General features: G+C 42.1%; 1 protein-coding gene across 1 annotated transcript; it reads left to right on the forward strand.

Moving 5' to 3' along the window:
* The first annotated feature begins 2,391 nt into the window (after nt 1–2,391).
* LOC109897078 (CTD nuclear envelope phosphatase 1A) lies at nt 2,392–19,432 on the forward strand. Its single transcript, XM_020491600.2, has 8 exons — nt 2,392–3,170; nt 6,722–6,788; nt 8,637–8,755; nt 8,888–8,959; nt 12,664–12,780; nt 12,924–13,035; nt 17,942–18,026; nt 18,143–19,432. The coding sequence occupies exons 1-8, from the start codon at nt 3,066–3,068 to the stop codon at nt 18,201–18,203; spliced, it is 738 nt and encodes a 245-aa protein (XP_020347189.1). The 5' UTR covers nt 2,392–3,065; the 3' UTR covers nt 18,204–19,432.
* Nucleotides 19,433–19,756: the final 324 nt, after the last annotated feature.

Here is a 19,756-nt window from a genome sequence, read left to right on the forward strand (position 1 = left end):
CCTAGAGATGAACGTACTTTGGTGCGAAAAGTGCAAATCAATCCCAGAACAGCAAAGGATCTTGTGACGATGCTGGAGGAAACAGGTACAAAAGTATCTATTTCCACAGTAAAACGAGTCCTACATCGGCATAACCTGAAAGAGCGCTCAGCAAGGAAGAAGCCACTGCTCCAAAACCGCCATAGAAAAGCCAGACTACGGTTTGCAACTGCACATGGGTACAAAGATCGTACTTTTTGGAGAAATGTCCTATGATCTGATGAAACAAAAATAGAACTGTTTGGCCATAATGACCATCGTTATGTTTGGAGGAAAAAGGGAGAGGCTTGCAAGCCGAAGAACACCATCCCAACCATGAAGCACGGGAGTGGCAGCATCATGTTGTGGGGGTGCTTTGCTGCAGGAGGGACTGGTGCACTTCACAAAATAGACAGCATCATGAGGATGGAAAATCAGTCAGGAAGTTAAACCTTGGTCGCAAATGGGTCTTCCAAATGGACAATGACCCCAAGCATACTTGGAATTTTTACTTAGATTAAATGTCAGGAATTGTGAAAAACTGAGTTTAAATGTATTTGGCTAAGGTAAACTTCTGACTTCAACTGTATATACAGTACCAGTCAAACATTTGGACACACCTACTCATTCAAGGGTTTTTCTTTATTTGTACATTGTAGAATAATAGTGAAGACATCAAAACTATGAAATGACACATATGGAATCATGTAGTAACCAAAAAAGGGTTAAACAAATCAAAATATATTTTAGATTTTAAATTCTTCATAGCAGCCACCCTTTGCCTTGATGACAGCTTTGCACACTCTTGGCATTCTCACAATCAGTTTCACCTGCAATGCTTTTCCAACAGCCTTGAAGGATTTCCCACATATGCTGAGCACTCGTTGGCTGCTTTTCCTTCACTCTGCAGTCCAACTCATCCCAAACCATCTCAATTGGGTTGAGGTCAGGTAATTGTGTAGGCCAGGTCATCTGATGCAGCACCATCACTCTCCTTCTTGGTCAAATGGCCCTTACACAGCCTGCAAGGGCTTTATATTTCCATACATGTACAAAACATTTCACTATGTAAACAATCACAATATAAATGCTCTAGAATGAAATTTTCCAATTCACAAAAGCTACATTAATTACATATTTAGAAATAAGACTATTACAAGGATAACATCTGTGAAGGATCATGTAAGAGAGTTCTCTGACTTGATAATTTAGCAAAAATGTGTGTGGATTAGTTCTCCCACACTGCCATTTCATATCAAATGAAGATGCCCACCAAAAATTTGCAGCAGCGGTAAACTCGCTGTTAATAATTTCTCGGACTAAATCGTCGTTACATTTCTTATTTAATATATTGATGCCATTAATTTATACACTATCACTGTAACTTAGTGCATGTAATGAAAAGCTTGATCGATCTATCAGTTAAGTAATGATTCAATTGGGAATAGCTTTCATTAAAATGTCATATTCCTTACACAACATAACAAAGTTAGATTTGGCTAAACATTCATTGTAAGTATAAAGATTACCATTGTAATTTATAAGCTGATTAACCACGAAGATGTTATTGGAAAACCAATTGTGAATTTTTTATTTTATTTCTATATTTAATATCACTATTATTGTAAATAAAACATTTGTGTGGAGAGAAGTTGTGCTTGTATAACAAGGACCAGCACATTACAGGTTGTTTATGAAATTTGACTAACTTAACAGGAAGTTTACCCACAGCATTAGGGCATTGGAGTAAAAAATGAAGCCCCACAATATTCTGGAAAATAAAATGTGGTATTATATTCAAAAGACTAAGGTTTTTGAGATACCTTTTAACCCAGTTCACTTTTGTAGTCTGGTTAAACAGCGTAAAATCTAAAACATTAAGACCACCATCACATCTTGTTGGAAATGACATCCTTCCTGATCTTGTCTGGCTTATTTTTCCCAATATTATTGAATATTAATTGGTCGAGAGTGGTACACATTGATTTACGAATCTCTTAATTAAGATGTAAAAATATAAAAAGCTCGAGATAAACCCTCCGCCTTTGACAGTAGAACTCTAACCTGAAGAGAAAAATCTCTCGTCAACTATAATCATTTTTTATATATATATTCAATTAAGCGATGTACGTTAATTGCTTTCATTTCGTTAGTATTTCGAGTAATTTTGACACCTAAGTAGGTAGGTTACTACATATTTGACAGCAATTTCACATATTCTAGTAGTCACTGCATCTTTAAGTGCGCAAATTTCACATTTTACAATATTCAATACCAAATCTTACACTTGAGATTATTGCTCCACTGTATGTATAGCTACTGGAACCTGATTTTAATTATTTAAAAATGTACTGCTCGTTCACTTTTTGTTTGTCTGCGTTCCACGGGGACGTGCTGCGCGCAACCGTCAGTTTCGAATCGGTTTGAGAATACTTTTCTCCCCGCGGAAGTGACGGCAAGGCGGCTCGCAGTTCGATTCCGGATTTGCTATAGACTGCAAGCAGTTTTCATGTTGACGTTTGTTTGTTTTCCGTCATTATTTTTCTTCAGATACCACGGAGCAAATACGCGCACGAATTACTGCTTTCAAATTGCAATGGCCTAAAGTTTTTAGTCAAGGGTTCAATCAAGGTGGTGGTCAGCCTACCGAGCGAGCTAGCTACTAGCTTGTCAGCGAGACGAGCTGCGTGGTATATTCTGACCATAGCTAGCCAGATTGGCATTGGATAGCAGTCATCGTGCTAGAGTAACTAGCTACTTCTGTTTTAGCTATTGTTTTTATCACACAATTATTCTGCTACACAATGCCAATGCATTCCAATCGATGAGAGTTGTGCAGCAAGCGTGCAGAGGCTCTCACACGTTTGCTTGGTCTAGTTTGGTTGATTTGGACGCATTTGGTTCGTTTTGGAGAGGTTGTAGCGAAAGTATACCGATTCGACTCTTCGAAGCCTAGGCCGAACCAAATTGGTCAACTTTGTTGAGAGGGCTGGCTTGTAGTCCCTTCAATATCCTGTTCCTGTGTGGGTCCCCGTGTGGTCGCCGACATGCTGAAGACCCGACAGTGTCTACTTGGCATCCGCACTTTCCTAGGTGTAACGTCCAGAATATGGGGCTTCTTCTTGTACATTCTCAGGAAGCACCTACGCACGGTAAGCATTACCACAGATAGAACAAGGGTTGAGTATAAAACATCTTTGACATTATTATTGTGAAGTTGTTAAACCAACTCACTCCTCGATTCTCACGTTATTTTTGCTATGTCTGGAGAGTGGGTCCAATGATATATATATACACTGAACAAAAATAAACCCAACATGTAACAATTTCAAAGATTTTACTGTTCATATGGAAATCAGTCCATTTAAACAAATTCATTAGGCCATAATCTATGGATTTCACGACTGGGAATACATTTGAGTCTTGGTCACATACCTTTTTAAAAAAGTTAGGGGAGTGGATCAGAAAACCAGTCTGTTTCTGGTGTGACCACCATATGCATCATGACATCTCCTTTGCATAGAGTTCATCAGGCTGTTGATTGTGGAATGTTGTCCCACTCCTCTTCAATGGTTGTGCGAAGTTGCTGGATATTGGCCGGTGCTGGAACACTGTCATACAACTCGATCCAGAGCATCCCAAATATGCTCAATGAGTGACATTTTGGTGAGTATGCAGGCTATGGAAGAACTGGGACAACTTCCAGGAATTATGTACAAGCATGGGGCTTGGCATTATCATGCTGAAACATGAGGTGATGGCAAAGGATGAATGGCTTGACAATGGGCCTCAGAATCTGGTCACGGTATCACTATGCATTGAAATTACAATAAATTGATAAAATGCAGTTGTATTTGTGGTACATAGCTTGTGCCTGCCCATACCATAACCCCACTGCCACCATGGGGCACTCTGTTCACAACGTTGACGGTAGCAAACCGCTCGCCCACACACGCTGTCTGTCATCTGACCGTACAGTTGAAACCGGGATTAGTCCGTGAAGTGCACACTTCTCCTATTAGTGGCCATCCAAGGCGAGCATTTGCCCACTGAAGTCGATTACAACCCCAAACTGCATTCAGATCAAGACCCTGGTGAGGATGACGAGCATACAGATGAGCTTCCCTGAGATGGTTTCTGACAGTTTGTGCAAAATTTCTTAGGCTTTACAAGCCCACCGTTTCATCAGCTGTTTGGGTGGTTGTTCTCAGACGATCCCGCAGGTGAAGAAGCTGGATGTGGAGGTCCTTGGCTGGCGTGGTTACACGTTATCTGCGGTTGTGAGGCCAGTTGGACGTACTGCCAAATTCTCTAGAACAATGTCGGAGGCTGCTTATGATAGAGAAATTAACCTTATATTCTCTGGCAACAGCTCTGGTGGACATTCCTGCAGTCAGCATGCTCCCTTAAAACTTGAGACATCTGTGTCGTTGTGTGACAAAACTGCACATTTTTTGGCCTTTTATTGTCCCCAGCACAAGGTGTGCCTGTAATGATCATGCTGTTTAATCAGCTTCTTGATATGCCACACCTGTCAGTTGGATGGATTGTCTTGGCAAAGGAGAAATGTACACTAACAGGGATGTAAACCAATTTGTGCACAACATTTTAGAGAAATAAGCTTTTTGTGCATATTAAACATTTCTGGGATCTTTGATTTCAGCTCATGAAACATGGGACCAACCCATTACATGCTGTGTTTTATATTTATATCATGTGTCATTGGATGTGTGAGTCTGAGACAGACACGCAACTCGCATATTCAAATGTCTTGGTTACAGCTGTCATAACCCTGTCACAAACCCAAAGCACAATCAACCTAAAATTAGAACCAATCATCTCACCAAGAGCACAAGCCTTATCAGAGCCATAGTCAGAATAGAATTAGCTGGAAATGTGCTTCCGGTGGGGCTGTAGGAACCATTGATATAAACACAGACAGAACCTATGCTATGGACTCACACTAACCCTTCTGATTCTGACATTTGTTAATTGAATGCAGCTGCTCATATGTTTGTGGGTTAACTTTTGTAGCCCACTACTGTAGTGTGATGTGAGTGTTAAGGTGACAAAGAAAGGATCTTGTTCGACAGAAGTCTTTGATATATGGACTTGACCCAGAAGTCTCTGGTCACCTACTGGTTCACTGACGCTCCTAATATAAACTTGACATTTTGAGGTGTTCAAGGCTCCACCTGTTCAAGTAATGCACAGTCGGGTCGGGTGATTCATATTGTTTGTTTATTATATACTGTCTCTGGGCTGTAAACTCAATGCCGCGGTATCAAATTATTTCGTTTCTGACTTAGTTTTGCAGCAAGGGGGGGGGGGGGTTACATCTAAGTATGGTGTAATATTAGTTCCAGTTTATTTAGCTTCTGGGTTAACAGAGGGTAGTCCACATTAGGGCCAAAGGGTGAGGGATTACTGAGCCACAAAGACTACCCTGCTACTGTTCACTGTCTCACACACACACACACACAGTTTAGTCAAGCTCCAGTGTTTACGGCTTGTACTGTATTACCTAACAGTGATACATTGTCACTGACCAGAAAGCCTAAGGGCCTAGTCGGTGGGTTGCAGACGCAGTGTTTGAATAGAGATACCCTATGATGTGTGGGGTTGATGTAACACATGGTGGGAAATCATTTATTCCACAATGTAGCAACCTGTTACTCCCCTGAACGAGTGGTTTAATGTTAATTCTCTGGAGTATGATATTACTGGTGCGACGGTGGTTTTCCCACTCCCAATGACCAAGGTGACGACGGGCCTAGGTGTCTGGCTGACACCTAGGCGGGTCTAGACCAGGGCTCTCTGACCCTGTTCCTGGAGAGATACCCTTCCGTAGGTTTTTGCTCCAGGTTGGAGGGCTGCAGAGTGTTTCCTGGGTTAAGGGGGTGGCATACAGACAACACCCCAGGGGGGTACAGAAAGTGGGGCTGTGGGTTCCCCCCATGGCTTCCACCAACTGCTCATGAACAGGCTATCCCTAGGCTTGGTCAGCCGTGCCAAGCCCCACAGGGCATGAAACGGGCCTGGCAGGGAAGTGCTGTCGAATGGTTTCGGACAGAACAAGTTTTTTTCCGGCCCCAGTCAGTCACCCTGCGGGTCTCCCTTTTCCACTTGGTCCCCTATTCTAGTGACAGCCGCGGACAGCTGGGGGAGCTAAATATAGCCCTTATGGAAAACAGGGCCCTGGGGCCACTGAGTCTGAAAACTGTCAAAGAAGCAAGGAGGGAACCATGAATGAATGAATGAATGGAGTGAAGAAAATGGGTGTGAATAATCTGATATTGCTCCCTCTCGTCACATCCTTTTCAACAGGTGTCTCATCTGCACTGACGGGTGTAAGCAAATTCCCAGTAGGCATCCACAATACTACATAGTGCTGACAAGTAAATGCAGCAGGTGTAACCACAACATTTCAAATGCACACAAGGATAGCAGCATAGGTAGCAAACAATGGAATGACGAGGACTTTTACTGTAAAGTGGGGTTTGATGCGTTACATCCTCTTGTAATAGTTATCTATAGCTTGGATTGTTTTTGACATTTTTAGTCCTGTAACATGGCCAATACCACAGTAACCAAACGTCGTCTTCTGTTCTGTTTTCAATTCTTGAATTTTATGCTCACAGATGGACTCTGTCATTGTCTGAGTTTACTATGTTTAATCTCTTTCGGTCTGTCTTTCTTTCAGGTTATCCAGTACCAGACAGTGCGGTATGACACTTTACCCCTGTCCCCTATCTCCAGAAACAGACTCAGTGAGTATATAGTCCACTTGTCTAAATTTAGTTAAGTCATTGTTCAGTAATGCCTGTAAACCGATCTGCAAAGAAAGAGCTGTAACTTTTTCAGTCATTTTTGTATAAAAACAAATATAGACAAACAAGCAAAGTGAGAAAATATTATCACAAATACAGAACACACACAAACAAAAATTAAAAATCAACTGGTACAATCTGTACAAGGAAGCTAGTACAACAAAGTGATGGGCATCTAATGGTATACATATTTAAAGACAACCTACTGTATGTGCATGAAACACGGGTGCTCTCTGGGCACTAGGAGGTCCAAATACTACTGTTTTAAGAGCTTGTCTCAATAAAGGAAAACGGGGGACTGTGCTTTCACAAATGTGGGTTCGTGGTCCTGTAAATCCATTGTTAATTTCAGTTCTTAGGCTGAAGAGTATGAACGCACCCCACTCTTTTCAAATTGCTTTTCTGTAGGACAGCCCTGCTCAACTGTCTTATCCTGTGGTGCCTGGAGAAGTGGGTATACTCAAATTTAGCTTAAAAAAAATCAGAAGCGGGGGGGAAAAGCCATTGACAAGCTCTGCTTTCCCAAAGTTTATACAATTGGATGTTCTAAGTTCACAACAGTGCTTAACTCTCATCTAGACACCATTAAATTAGGTCCAGGGAAAAACATTTCAAATATAATTTTGGGAGGGTGTAGTTGCCCTTTAATTTAATTGCTCACCTAGCAAGAGACTGTTTTGCTAGCGGTGTTTCTGTACAATGTAGCTAGCCCTACAATTTAGGCTACAGGTGATGGCAGAGTTTGCAAAACAAATGCCCTCCCGATTGATACAAAGACCTACTTTGCAGTCAACATTTAATTGGGAAATCCTTTTGAATTTAAATTTGAACTGCCATGATGACCGAATTACACATCGCAAAGATTCAACTAAGATTTAGGACCAAACTTATTGAATAACTGGTTTGCATACCCATTGTTGCCTAAATTAGCATTTACTGGTAGATATAATAGATTGAAATGTCTTTCCTAGCCTTCTGGCTACTGATGTCGTTAAATTCTGTGAGCTGCTCAATGAGAACCAGTTGAGAGCTACATGCTCTTGCTGCCTGATATTCTGCTGAAACTAGATGTGTGCTGCGGGCATGTGGATATATTTCACGTGCTTTGCGATTGTGTAGGATACTTTGTGCGTGATTTCTCTTTTGCGCTATATAATTGATACGGCGTATATACTTGCACTATACTATTGTGATACACATCAGTGGGGATTAAGTAATGTGTGTGTGTATACGCAATGCCCACTGAAAAAATAAAAATATACCTATACCTGCATATAGCCTCCCAATACACCACTGAACTTATCACATATATCGGATACCTTCTGTTGAAGCGTGTGTTCACAAAACAAATATGTGAACGCATTGGCGCAAACAAACCATTTTGTCACTTGTGTAAGATGGTAAAATCATCGCTATTACTGTTATGTTATTTTATGGTCTTATAGATTAGACCTAGCATGGTGTGTGTATTAAGTAAGCCATGTTCAAGCTAGAGCGGCCCATAGTGCACACAAGCCTCTCTCCTGTTTCCGTAGTGCCAGGCAGCTTGATGTACAGTACGCCCCCTGGACAGGACACTAGTCTCTCACAGGGACTTGCCCCCCAATCTTCTTTATGCTGAGTGCCAAGCAGAGTGGCATCGGGGTCCTATTTATTTTTTTTGTCTTTGGTATGATTCGACCAGGGAGCGAACCCCCAATCTCGGGGAGGACAATCTAACCACAAGGCTAAGTTGGTGAGGTATATATTATTGAACAGTTAATAAGCATGTGTGTGTTTGGTATTCAGATGCAGTAAAGAGGAAGATTCTGGTGCTGGATCTAGATGAGACGCTGATCCACTCTCACCACGACGGGGTCCTCAGACCCACAGTGAGACCCGGCACACCACCAGACTTCATCCTCAAGGTAAACGCATGCGTGTAGAGAATTGGGGGGGTAGCCAAACCTGGACCCTCTGGTCCAGAGGCAAGCATGCTGCGCGTACACCCATCTGATCCAAGATGATATTACTCCTAGTCTGTTTCCTCTCTTTTGCAGGTAGTCATTGACAAGCACCCTGTCAGATTCTTTGTACATAAAAGGCCGCACGTCGACTTCTTTTTAGAAGTGGTGAGTAAAAGTTAGCAGTTTTTGTCCTTCGTCAACTATGAGTTCTATTTTGTACGTCAGTAGCTAGGTTCCCATCCAATTGGCGACAGATTTTCATGTGAAGAGTCAAAAATCCTCAAAGAAATTATGCACCTTTTCCCACCAGTGGTGTTTCCACCAAATTGACTTGTAGCTGATAAAAAAATAAATATATATATATATATATTCGGTACCTGAACTTAATGTTCAATGTGTTTACATCGCATTTTCAACTCTATCGATAGTTTTGTCACAAACTGTTGCATTAAATAGCAAATGTGCCTCCTCTGATGTTGACACGTGGCCAACAGCTGGCAGATACAGTGAGGGCAGACTAGTGTTGAGGTTATATCTAAATCAGTCATGCATCGATCACCATGTCACCTGAATCAGACCCTCAATATTTTATTGAAAAGGAGCATCAAGATCACCATGCACTTTCACCGCCCTGTGAAGTGTATCTTAATTTATTTTATATATAGCCTAAGAAACTGCATGGTTTCGAGAGTCGTAGTGGGAGGACCACACAACATGTCATCGCGTGACTTGATATGATAGTTTTATAGTAATACTAATTATTTGTGTGTCCCTTACTGGAAATGTCTCAACAAACAGCACAGCATCACCAATTGGTGCATAAATGTGGATACGACAACACATGTGGATACAGTTCGTAATTCAGTTAGTAAATTCTCTGGGGGAGGGGCATCGAGCAGTTATTTATTCAGTTGATTTATACTGGTGGGAATGAATTATTTCTGGGCTCTGTTGGTTTTGTAAAGATGGACTCCGTGTCGGCGGCCTGATGGTAGGAGCTGGTACTCCTGGTTGAGTGGGTGTGTCAGGTTGGTCGCGTCTTGCCCTCACCACTCCAAGAACAGCGCTTATATGTTCTCGAGATGAATTTAATTTACAGCTTTACTACTATTTTGTATAGTGGGTTTTTATTTGCGATATACCAGGCTTTGAAACCGAGAGTGATGTCTGAGCAAAGGATGTGTAGAATATGGTTGTTATTCTTTTGACCTAATTTATTTAGGGTGCATTTGTAAATTCACCTTGGCTATCAACTCCAATTTCAGAACACTCTCATTTGAGTATGGCAGAGAATAGAATAACTGATGAATTTACGAACACTTAATATGAATATGACCGGAGTCAGTGAACGTCGGCAAAAAAAAACATATTGTTGTCATTGGCACAGTTGGTCGCCAACGCTCTAGATAACATGAATACAGCCTAACCAGCTCTGCTAGGGTGAGTAAAATGGTCAGTTGAGGGATTCTATTAATTGTGTCTGGAAGTAGCTAGCTAACTTTAGCCAGTTAGCTTGGGTTCTGACTGTGAGGTCAGAACGCTCAGATCAACCCTACTCCTCGGCCAGAGCGTCCAGTATGCGCTCTGAATGGTCCGAGAGCGAAACACTCTGAATTTACAAACGGCCTGAGCGCACTCAAGTACATTTACGAACACCCTTATTCTCCTCATGAAATAGTCATTTTCCATTTTTGTATATCTGTGTGTTGGCATTCCAGGAGAGTTTTGAGTCAATTATAGTTCAAAGATATTTGTATTGCTCAACTGACACTTTGTTCTGAGTCAATGTGGATGGGCCTGCAGTCATCTTTTATAGATCTAAAGTCATTTCCTTGGGGGGGGGTTTCACATTAAGAATATTTTCCTTGCACCATTGGGTGGAGTGTGCTATTTCTGTCCTGTAGTCATCCTCTGACCCCTTAATTAGACCAACGATTGCTGTATCTTCTGCGTACTTTATTGTTGCACATTCTGATGTTATTTGGGTGCAATCGTTGGTGTAGAGCAGGGGTGGGGAATTTGGGCCACAAAAAAACGGTGGGGGGGCACAGTGGCTCGTGGGTCTGAGAATTTATAAAATATATATATATATATTGTTTGCGTCCCTAAAAGGGGGGCATACAGGCCACCAGTTGCCCATCGCTGGTGTAGAGGGTGAACAGAACCGGTGAAAGGACACTGCCCTGGGGTACCCATATATTGGTGGTTAGTGGGTCCGATGTATTCACATTGAACCTCACTGTTATGACACAACTGGTGAAAATACCAGATCCAGTTGATTAGAGGGGCAAGTTTTTTTATTTTGTTTTTTTTAACAAGTATATCAAGGTGTAATAAGTAGAAGGCAGATGAAAAATCCACAGTTCTGGCATTTATCTGGGTGCATGTAGATTTTATGGAGAAGGAAGAGCAGTGCATCCTTATCTCTGGCCTGGTTTACATGCAAACTGGAATGAGTCCAGTAGGCTCTCTGTGTGCTGGAGAATGTGTCCCAGGACAATGCTCTCCAAGCATTTGATTATCACCAAGGTCAAGAAGATGAGACGATAGTCATTCAGGGATTTGGGATTATTCATTTTAGGAATGTGCACAATGGTTGCAGTTTTCCAGAAAAAAAGGATTCTGTGTATGTCACTTGCCATTTACACTCCCTGATAATCCGCACGCTTAGACCATCAAAGCCTGTTGTTTTCTGAAGATTGAGTTTAGAGAGGACATCATTTTCAGCAACGATTATGGGACTGTCATTCGTGAGGGTTAAGTCATTTACAGGAAGCCTGTCCGTTGTTTAAAATCTAGGTTCATTGGCTAGGTTGTTGTCATTTGTTTAAGATATTTCCATGCCTCCCTTGCTTTGTTATTTTCAAGTGTGTTTTCCATTTTGAGTTTGTAATCCAACTTACTATTTTTTATCTATTTTAATGTCTCTCTGTATGGATTTCATCAGTTGTCCTTCGCACACATTGCTTTTCACTTTTGGTCAATTAACTGTTTTAGTTACTTAGTTATCCAGGGTTTTGCATTTTGGAAAAATGTTTAGTAGTCTTTACTAGAATTACAGAGTTAATGCAACAATGTAGCTATGTAGTCAGTAATAGTTCAGTCCTTTAATGTTTTTGTTCGTGTCACAGAATTTCTTCCAAGTGGTAGCCAAAGCAGCCTTTCAACATGTCCATATTTGTTTCGGACCAATCCTTCACATACCTTTTTATACAAGGTTCCTCAGATTACATGTTCTGTTTGTAGCTAGGTGAGAGCAAAATGGAATTGCGATCCGAGTCCCCAAGTGGTGCTGTATGCTTTTATAGCCATGCTTTGTACTTAAATAACAGAGTTCTCGTGTTTTTCGATTGCAAGTGTGGCAGGTTACATATTGTTAATAATTTGGGAGGGTTTTGCTTAAGGTAAGGTTTTAAGGTTTTAATATCATTGCAGATGAGTTGTTTGGGTGCCTCTGGTGCTACGTTCTCCAATCTCCTGATGAGATCATGGATTATGTCAGCAGCCTTGTCGTAGTTGGCTTTGGTGTGTGTGTGTGTGTGTACATTTTTGAGCATTTAAGGGACTTCCAGCGCCATTTCTCGTACAATTAATTTTTACCAACACAAAGATCCCACCATGTAGAAGGAACAAATGATCTGTCGGCATTTAAAAATTGTACCAAAACTTCCTTTTTCCATCACAGCTGTTGTGATGATAAAAACATTTTTTTTTTTAGTTATACAAGATGACTAACTTGCATAACTGTGGATGGAAATGTGGTTATTGTCAATGATGTTTACCTCTGTTCTGCTTGGCCAGTTCTTTGACTGTAAATGATGGCGTGAGCCTTACATGTATCCCTGGATGTGTGTCACCCCTGTCTCCAGGTCAGCCAGTGGTATGAGCTAGTAGTGTTCACAGCCAGTATGGAGATCTATGGCTCGGCAGTGGCAGACAAGCTGGACAACAACCGGAACATCCTGAAACGCAGATACTACAGACAGGTATCACTCTCCCCTTTTCATATGAACACAACTGATTTATGTCCATCCATAGTGACCTAATGTACTCTCTATGGAGATAGAATCGATCAATCGTGTATTTGCAATCTGCTTACATCCTGTGTGTATTTTCCCTGTGTCTGCAGCATTGTACGTTGGATCTAGGTAGCTATATTAAAGACCTGTCAGTAGTACACGACGACCTGTCTAGTATCGTCATCCTGGACAACTCGCCTGGAGCTTACCGGAGCCATCCAGGTGAGACGACACACACACTCATATGGTGGTCCTGTATGGCTCAGTTGGTAGAGCATGGCGTTTGCAACACCAGGATTGTGTGTTTGATTCCCAGGGCCACCCATAGATAAAATGTATGGATGCATGACTAAGTCTCTTTTGGATAAAATCAAATCCAAGTTTATTTGTCACCTGCGCCGAATACAACAGGTGTTTCACCTTACAGTGAAATGCTTACTTACAGGCTCTAACCAATGGTGTGAGAGAAAAAAAAGGTGTTTGTGTGTGTGTAGGTAAGTAAAGAAATAAAACAATAGTAAAAATAAATTTGAAAAAAGAGTAGCAAGGCTATATACAGACACCTGTTAGTCAGGCTTATTGAGGTAGTATGTACATGTAGGTATCGTTAAAGTGACTATGCATATATGATGAACAGAGAGTAGCTGAAGCGTAAAAAGAGGGGTTGGCGGGTGGTGGGACACAATAAAGATAGCCCGGTTAGCCAATGTGCGGGAGCACTGGTTGGTCAGGCCAAATTAGGTAGTATGTACATGAATGTGTAGTTAAAGTGACTATGCATATAAGATTAACGGAGAGTAGCAGTCCGGGTAACCATTTGGTTACCTGTTCAGGAGTCCTATGGCTTGGGGGTAAATACTATTGAGATGATGCAACCGGTCAGGATGCTCTCGATGTTGCAGCTGTCAAACCTTTTGAGGATCTCGGAACCCATGCCAAATCCTTTAAGTTTCCTGAGGGGGAATAGGCTTTGTCGTGCCCTCTTCACGACTGTCTTGGTGTGTTTGGACCAATCTAGTTTGTTGTTGTGGACACCAAGGAATTTGAAGCTCTTAACCTGCTCCACTACAGCTCCGTCGATGAGGATGGGGACGTGCTCGGTGCTCCTTTTCCTGTAGTCCACAATCATCTCCTTAGTCTTGGTTATGTTGAGGGATAGGTTGTTATTCTGGCACCACCCTGCCAGGTCTCTGACCTCCTCCCTAATAGGCTGTCTCATCGTTGTCGGTGATCAGGCCTACCACTTGTGTCGTCAGCAAACTTAATGATGGTGTTGGAGTCGTGCCTGACCATGCAGTCGTGCGTGAACAGGGAGTACAGGAGGGGACTGAGCATGCATCCCTGGGGAGTTCCAGTGTTGAGGATCAGCGTGGCAGATGTGTTGCTACCTACCCTCACCACCTGGGGGCAGCCTGTCAGGAAGTTCAGGATCCAGTTGCAGAGGGAGGTGTTTAGTCCCAGGTTCCTTAGCTTGGTGATGAGCTTTGAGGGTACTATGGTGTTGAACGCGGAGCTGTAGTCAATGAACAGCATTCTCACATAGGTGTTCCTTTTGTCCAGGTGGGAAAGGGCAGTGTGGAGTGCAATAGAGATTGCATCATCTGTGGATCTATTTGGGCAGTATGTAAATTGGAGTGGGTCTAGGGTTTCTGGGATAATGGTGTTGATGTGAGCCATTACCAGCCTTTCAAAGCACTTCATGGCTACGGACGTGAGTGCTATGGGTCTGTAGTCATTTAGGCAGGTTGCCTTTGTGTTCTTGGGTACAGGGACTATGGTGGTCTGCTTGAAGCATGTTGGTATTAGACTCAATCAGGGACATGTTGAAAATGTCAGTGAAGACCCCTGCCAGTTGGTCAGCAAATGCACGGAGCACACGTCCTGGTAATCCGTCTGGCCCCGCAGCCGTGTGTATGTTGACCTGTTTAAGGTCTTACTCACGTTGGATACGGAGAGCGTGATCACACAGTCGTCCGGAACAGCTGACTCTCTCATGCATGCTTTAGTGTTGCTTGCCTCGAAGCGAGCATAGAAGTGATTTAGCTCGTCTGGTAGGCTCGTGTCACTGGGCAGCTCGCAGCTGTGCTTCCCTTTGTAGTCTGTAATAGTTTGCGAGCCCTGCCACATCCGACGATCGTCGGAGCCATTGTAGTATGATTCAATCTTAGCCCTGTATTGACGCTTTGCCTGTTTGATGGTTCGTCGCAGAGCATAGCGGAATTTCTTGTAAGCTTCCGGGTTAGAGTCCCGCACCTTGAAAGCGGCAGCTCTACCCTTTAGCTCAATGCGAATGTTGCCTGTAATCCATGGCTTCTGGTTGGGGTATGTACGTACAGTCACTGGGGACGACGTCCTCAATTCACATATTGATAAAGCCAGTGACTGATGTGATGTATTCCTCAATGTCATTAGAAGAATCTCAGAACATGTTCCAGTCTGTGATAGCAAAGCAGTCCTGTAGTTTAGCATCTGCTTCATCTGACCACTTTTTTTATAGACCGGGTCATTGGTGCGTCCTGCTTTAATTTTTGCTTGTATGCAGGAATCGGGAAGATAAAGTTGTGGTCGGATTTACCAAATGGAGGGCGAGGGAGAGCTTTGTACGCGTCTCTGTGTGTGGAGTACAGGTGATCTAGATTTTTTTCCCCCCCTCTGGTTGCCCATTTAACATGTTGATAGAGATTTGGTAGAACTGATTTAAGTTTCCCTGCATTAAAGTCTCCGGCCACTAGGAGCGACGCCTCTGGGTGAGTGGTTTCCTGTTTGCTTATTTCCTTATTCAGTTGACTGAGTGCGGTCTTAGTGCCAGCATCTGTCTGTGGTGGTAAATAAACAGCCACAAAAAGTATAGCTGAGAACTCTCTAGGCAAGAGTAGTGGCCTGCAGTTTATCACAATATACTCTACTTCAGGCGAGCAAAATCTAGAGACTTCCTTAGATTTCGTGCACCAGCTGTTGTTTACAAATATGCACAGACCGCCCCCCCCCCTCCCCCTCCCCCCTCGTCTTACCAAAGTGTGCTGTTCTATCCTGCCGGTGCAGCGTGTATCCCGCTAGCTGAATATCCATGTCGTCATTCAGCCACGATTCTGTGAAGCATAGGATATTACAGTTTTTGATGTCCCGTTAGTAGGATATTTGTGATCGTACCTCGTCTAGTTTATTGTCCAATGATTGCACGTTGGCGAGTAATATTGACGGTAATGGCAGCTTTCCTAGTCTTCTGCGGGTCCGGACGAGGCATCCGGCTCTTTTCTTCCGTAAGATACGGCTGCAGAAACATTATGTACAAAAAAACACATAATAGCACAATTGGTTAGGAGACCGTAAAACGGCGGCCTTCTCCTCCGGCGTCATTCCTAAAAAGAGCCTGCTAAATGGCATATACTGTATTCTATGCATTTGTATGCTACTGTTCAAAAGTTTGGGGTCACTTAGAAATGTCCTTTTGAAAGAAAAGCACTTTTTAAGTCCATTTTAATATAACATTAAATTAATCAGAAGTACAGTGTAGACATTGTTATTGTTGTAAATTACTATTGTAGCTGGAAATGGCAGATGTTTTATGGAATATCTACATAGGCCCATTTTCAGCAACCATCACTCCTGTGTTCCAATGGCATGTTGTGTTAGCTAATCCAAGTTTATCATTTTAAGACTAATTGATCATTAGAAAATTGCAAAAGGGTAATGTTAGCACAGCTGAAAACTGTTGTCCTGATTAAAAGAATCAATAAAACTTGTCTTCTTTAGACTAGTTGAGTATCTGGAGCATCAGCATTTGTGGGTTCAATTACAGGCTCAAAATGGCCAGAAACAAACAACTTGCTTCTGGAACTCGTCAGTCTATTCTTGTTCTGATAAATGCAGGCTATTCAATGCGAGAAATTACCAAGAAACTGAAGATCTCGTACAACGCCGTGTACCACTCCCTTCACAGAATAGCTGTCTCTAACCAGAATAGAAAGGAGTGGGAGACTTCGGTTCACAACTGAGCAAGAGGACAAGTACATTAGTGTCTAGTTTGAGAAACAGACACCTCAAGTCCTCAAATGGCAGCTTCATTAAATAGTACCTGCAAAACACCAGTCTCAACGTCAACAGTGAAGAAGCGACTCCGGGATGTTGGCCTTCTAGGCAGAGAAAAAGCCATATCTCCGACTGGCCAATAAAAATAAAATATTAAAATGGTCAAAAGAGCGCAGACCGTGGAAGATTGGAAAAATAAGTGTTATGGACAGACGAATTTAAGGTGTTCGGATCACAAAGAAGAACATTTGTGAGACGCAGAAAAAATGAGAAGGTGCTGGAGGAGTGCTTGACTCCATCTGTGAAGCATGGTGGAGGCAATGTGATGGTCTGGGGGTGCTTTGGTGGTAAAGTGGGAGATTTGTACAGGGTCACTCCATTTTGCAACACCATACCCTGTGGACGGCACGTAATTGAAGCCAATTTCCTCCTACAACAGGACAGTGACCCAAAGCACAGCTCCAAACAATGCAATAACGATTTAGGGAAGAAGTAGTCAGCTGGTATTCTGTATTTCATGGAGTGAAATTAAAAATCAATTAAAAATCAATATTTATAACCTTGTCATCATATTGACTTTTCTATTCATTTTGCAGCTCATTTCATGTATGTTTTCATGGAAAACAAGGACATTTCAAAAGTGACCCCGAACTTTTGAACGGTGGTGCATTTGTATATCATTCTAGGTCATATCCTTGGAGGTGAGCTTAGATAATTGTTTTTAAACTAAAAAGGTTGTGAAATCAGTTGCATTCAGCTTGCTGGGTGTGGGTGGAAGGTTGCCAAGCAGCTCTTGCACATTTCATGCAAACAAACCACGCACACCAATTAAAATGTTTCCTATAGAAAGTGTGATTAGTCTTAAGACAGGCTTGTGAGAATCAGGGTAAGTTGGCATCTATGAAGGGACAATACTGCGCACCTTAGTAATACAAGGAATGTTTTGTTGATTTTCTAACCGCAGATAGTTTTGTCCAACTCACCTGATATTTTTATTTTAAATTTTTTTTTACCTATCAAATATTATGTTTCATAACTCTTCTACTTTTGTCACTCAGAAGTACTCTCCTTTGTTTCCAAATCTCTATTTGCCTTTTAGACAATGCAATACCTATCAAGTCCTGGTTCAGTGACCCTAGTGACACAGCACTCCTTAACCTGCTGCCTATGCTAGATGCACTTAGGTGAGTATTTCAGGTATTCAGACTGATGGATGAGCATCCTGCACTGTAGCAGTGTTTTTTCCATTTACCTGGTAGCATGAGAAATGTATTACCCTGACAACTGTCTTCTCTCCTAGGTTCACCGCTGACGTCCGGTCCGTCCTCAGTCGAAACCTCCACCAGCACCGGCTCTGGTGATTGGCTTATTCTGCAGGGAGGGTTTGGCTGATTAGCCCTCTTTTTAAACCCCTTCCCCTTGCCGGCTCCCATCGCTCCTCTGTTTCCACGCAGTGGACCTCTCCCCTCACCCCTCTCAGAAGGGGACAGAGGAGAGGAGAGGAGAGTCGCAGCATAACATGAAACCAGGGATGAACAGAGTGAGATCTGGAAGGCCAGGAAACGACTGGGGGGAAAGCCAGCTTTTCTTTTTCTTGTTTTCGCTTCTTTATTTGTATGTTTTTTTTTTTTAAACAAAATGGAGTCTCAGCCTTACAGTTCCTGATACTGACTCTGTATGTACGCATGGGGCTGCGTTTGTGTACGTTTAGTTGGGCGAATGCTCACATTTGTACATCTTGCTAAACTTTTGACGTTACAAAAAGAGAAGGAACAGCAAGGCAACAAACGAGACGAACGAGACAAACGAGAAAGTTTCCACCTTTTGCTTCTTACCCTGGTCTCTGCACAACAAAAACAACAGCAATGGCCTGTAATTTTACACACTCTCTACTTGGTACTGGACTTTACTTCACTTAAGACAGCCAAGAGCAACCAGAAAGGAGAAAATGGACAATGAAAAGTTTTGAATGGGGGGTTTTGGGGGAATATAGGCCCTATCAATCAAGGTCATTCGTGTGTCAGGGGTTACCGATGATTGAGTTAAGACGTTCCACATAACAGATCTCTGGATGAATTATAAAACAGTCTAATTTGTTTTATCAAATGACTGACATGATCATGTCTATCTTGGAAGTGTTCCCCCAAAAAGGCTTGTAGGATACATCAAGATGGAAGGATGGACTAAAGAAGTTATGAAAGAAAATAATGGTTAAAAAAAAAAGACTTATTTGGATGGTGGAACCTCACTCTTTAAATTTCTCATCTTTCAGTTACCGTGATGTGTATCGTATGACCTGGACATCTCCGTTATTGCAAATCTTATGCCTGATACCATTTCTATTTGAGATTTGCACTTAATTTCTGGATTTTTTTTTCTTTTTCTGCTGCTGATTTGAAGCAGAATGAGCCACCTGAATGTTTTACCTGCTCCCTTGACTGTATTGGTACCATTGTCCGCCACCTCTGTCTTTTCAATGCCATTTGAACAATTTCAAACTTGTCAAGGTTCCAGTCATGACTGCTTCTTTTTGATTCAGTCCCCAGGTCTGTGTTACTAATAAAACACTTGTCAGTGTCGACCACTTTTACCTGGTGCTCCTTTTTAATTCACTCTCCCTGGAAAATACTTGAAAGTAAAGTCTGGATTATACTTTTGTGTTAGCTTGTATCTTGACAATAGTATGCTTTTTGTGTAAATATACATAACTACCTACGCTGGAAAGAGGAATACATGTTGTAAATTGCTGGTATTGCAGTTTTATTCCAGATCAGTTATCGTGAAATTCTGCTCAATGAGTTCCACAAATATTACAAGTCTTCTGACACTCGACAGCTCTCATGTGGTAAGATAAATAACTGCATCGCTTGCTCTTGTTCGCCTTAGTCGTGGCCTCCGCTTGACTTGAAGGCTA

This window comes from Oncorhynchus kisutch, linkage group LG9 (assembly GCF_002021735.2).
Source record: "Oncorhynchus kisutch isolate 150728-3 linkage group LG9, Okis_V2, whole genome shotgun sequence".
Classification (NCBI taxonomy): Eukaryota; Metazoa; Chordata; class Actinopteri; order Salmoniformes; family Salmonidae; genus Oncorhynchus; species Oncorhynchus kisutch.

Excerpts from the sequence above, each read along its gene's own strand:
- LOC109897078 (XM_020491600.2), top strand. The coding sequence starts at position 3,066 with ATGCTGAAGACCCGACAGTGTCTACTTGGCATCCGCACTTTCCTAGGT. Across the intron at positions 8,756-8,887 it reads CACCAGACTTCATCCTCAAG|GTAGTCATTGACAAGCACCC; the intron begins GTAAACGCATGC and ends TCTCTTTTGCAG. Across the intron at positions 12,781-12,923 it reads AACGCAGATACTACAGACAG|CATTGTACGTTGGATCTAGG; the intron begins GTATCACTCTCC and ends CTGTGTCTGCAG.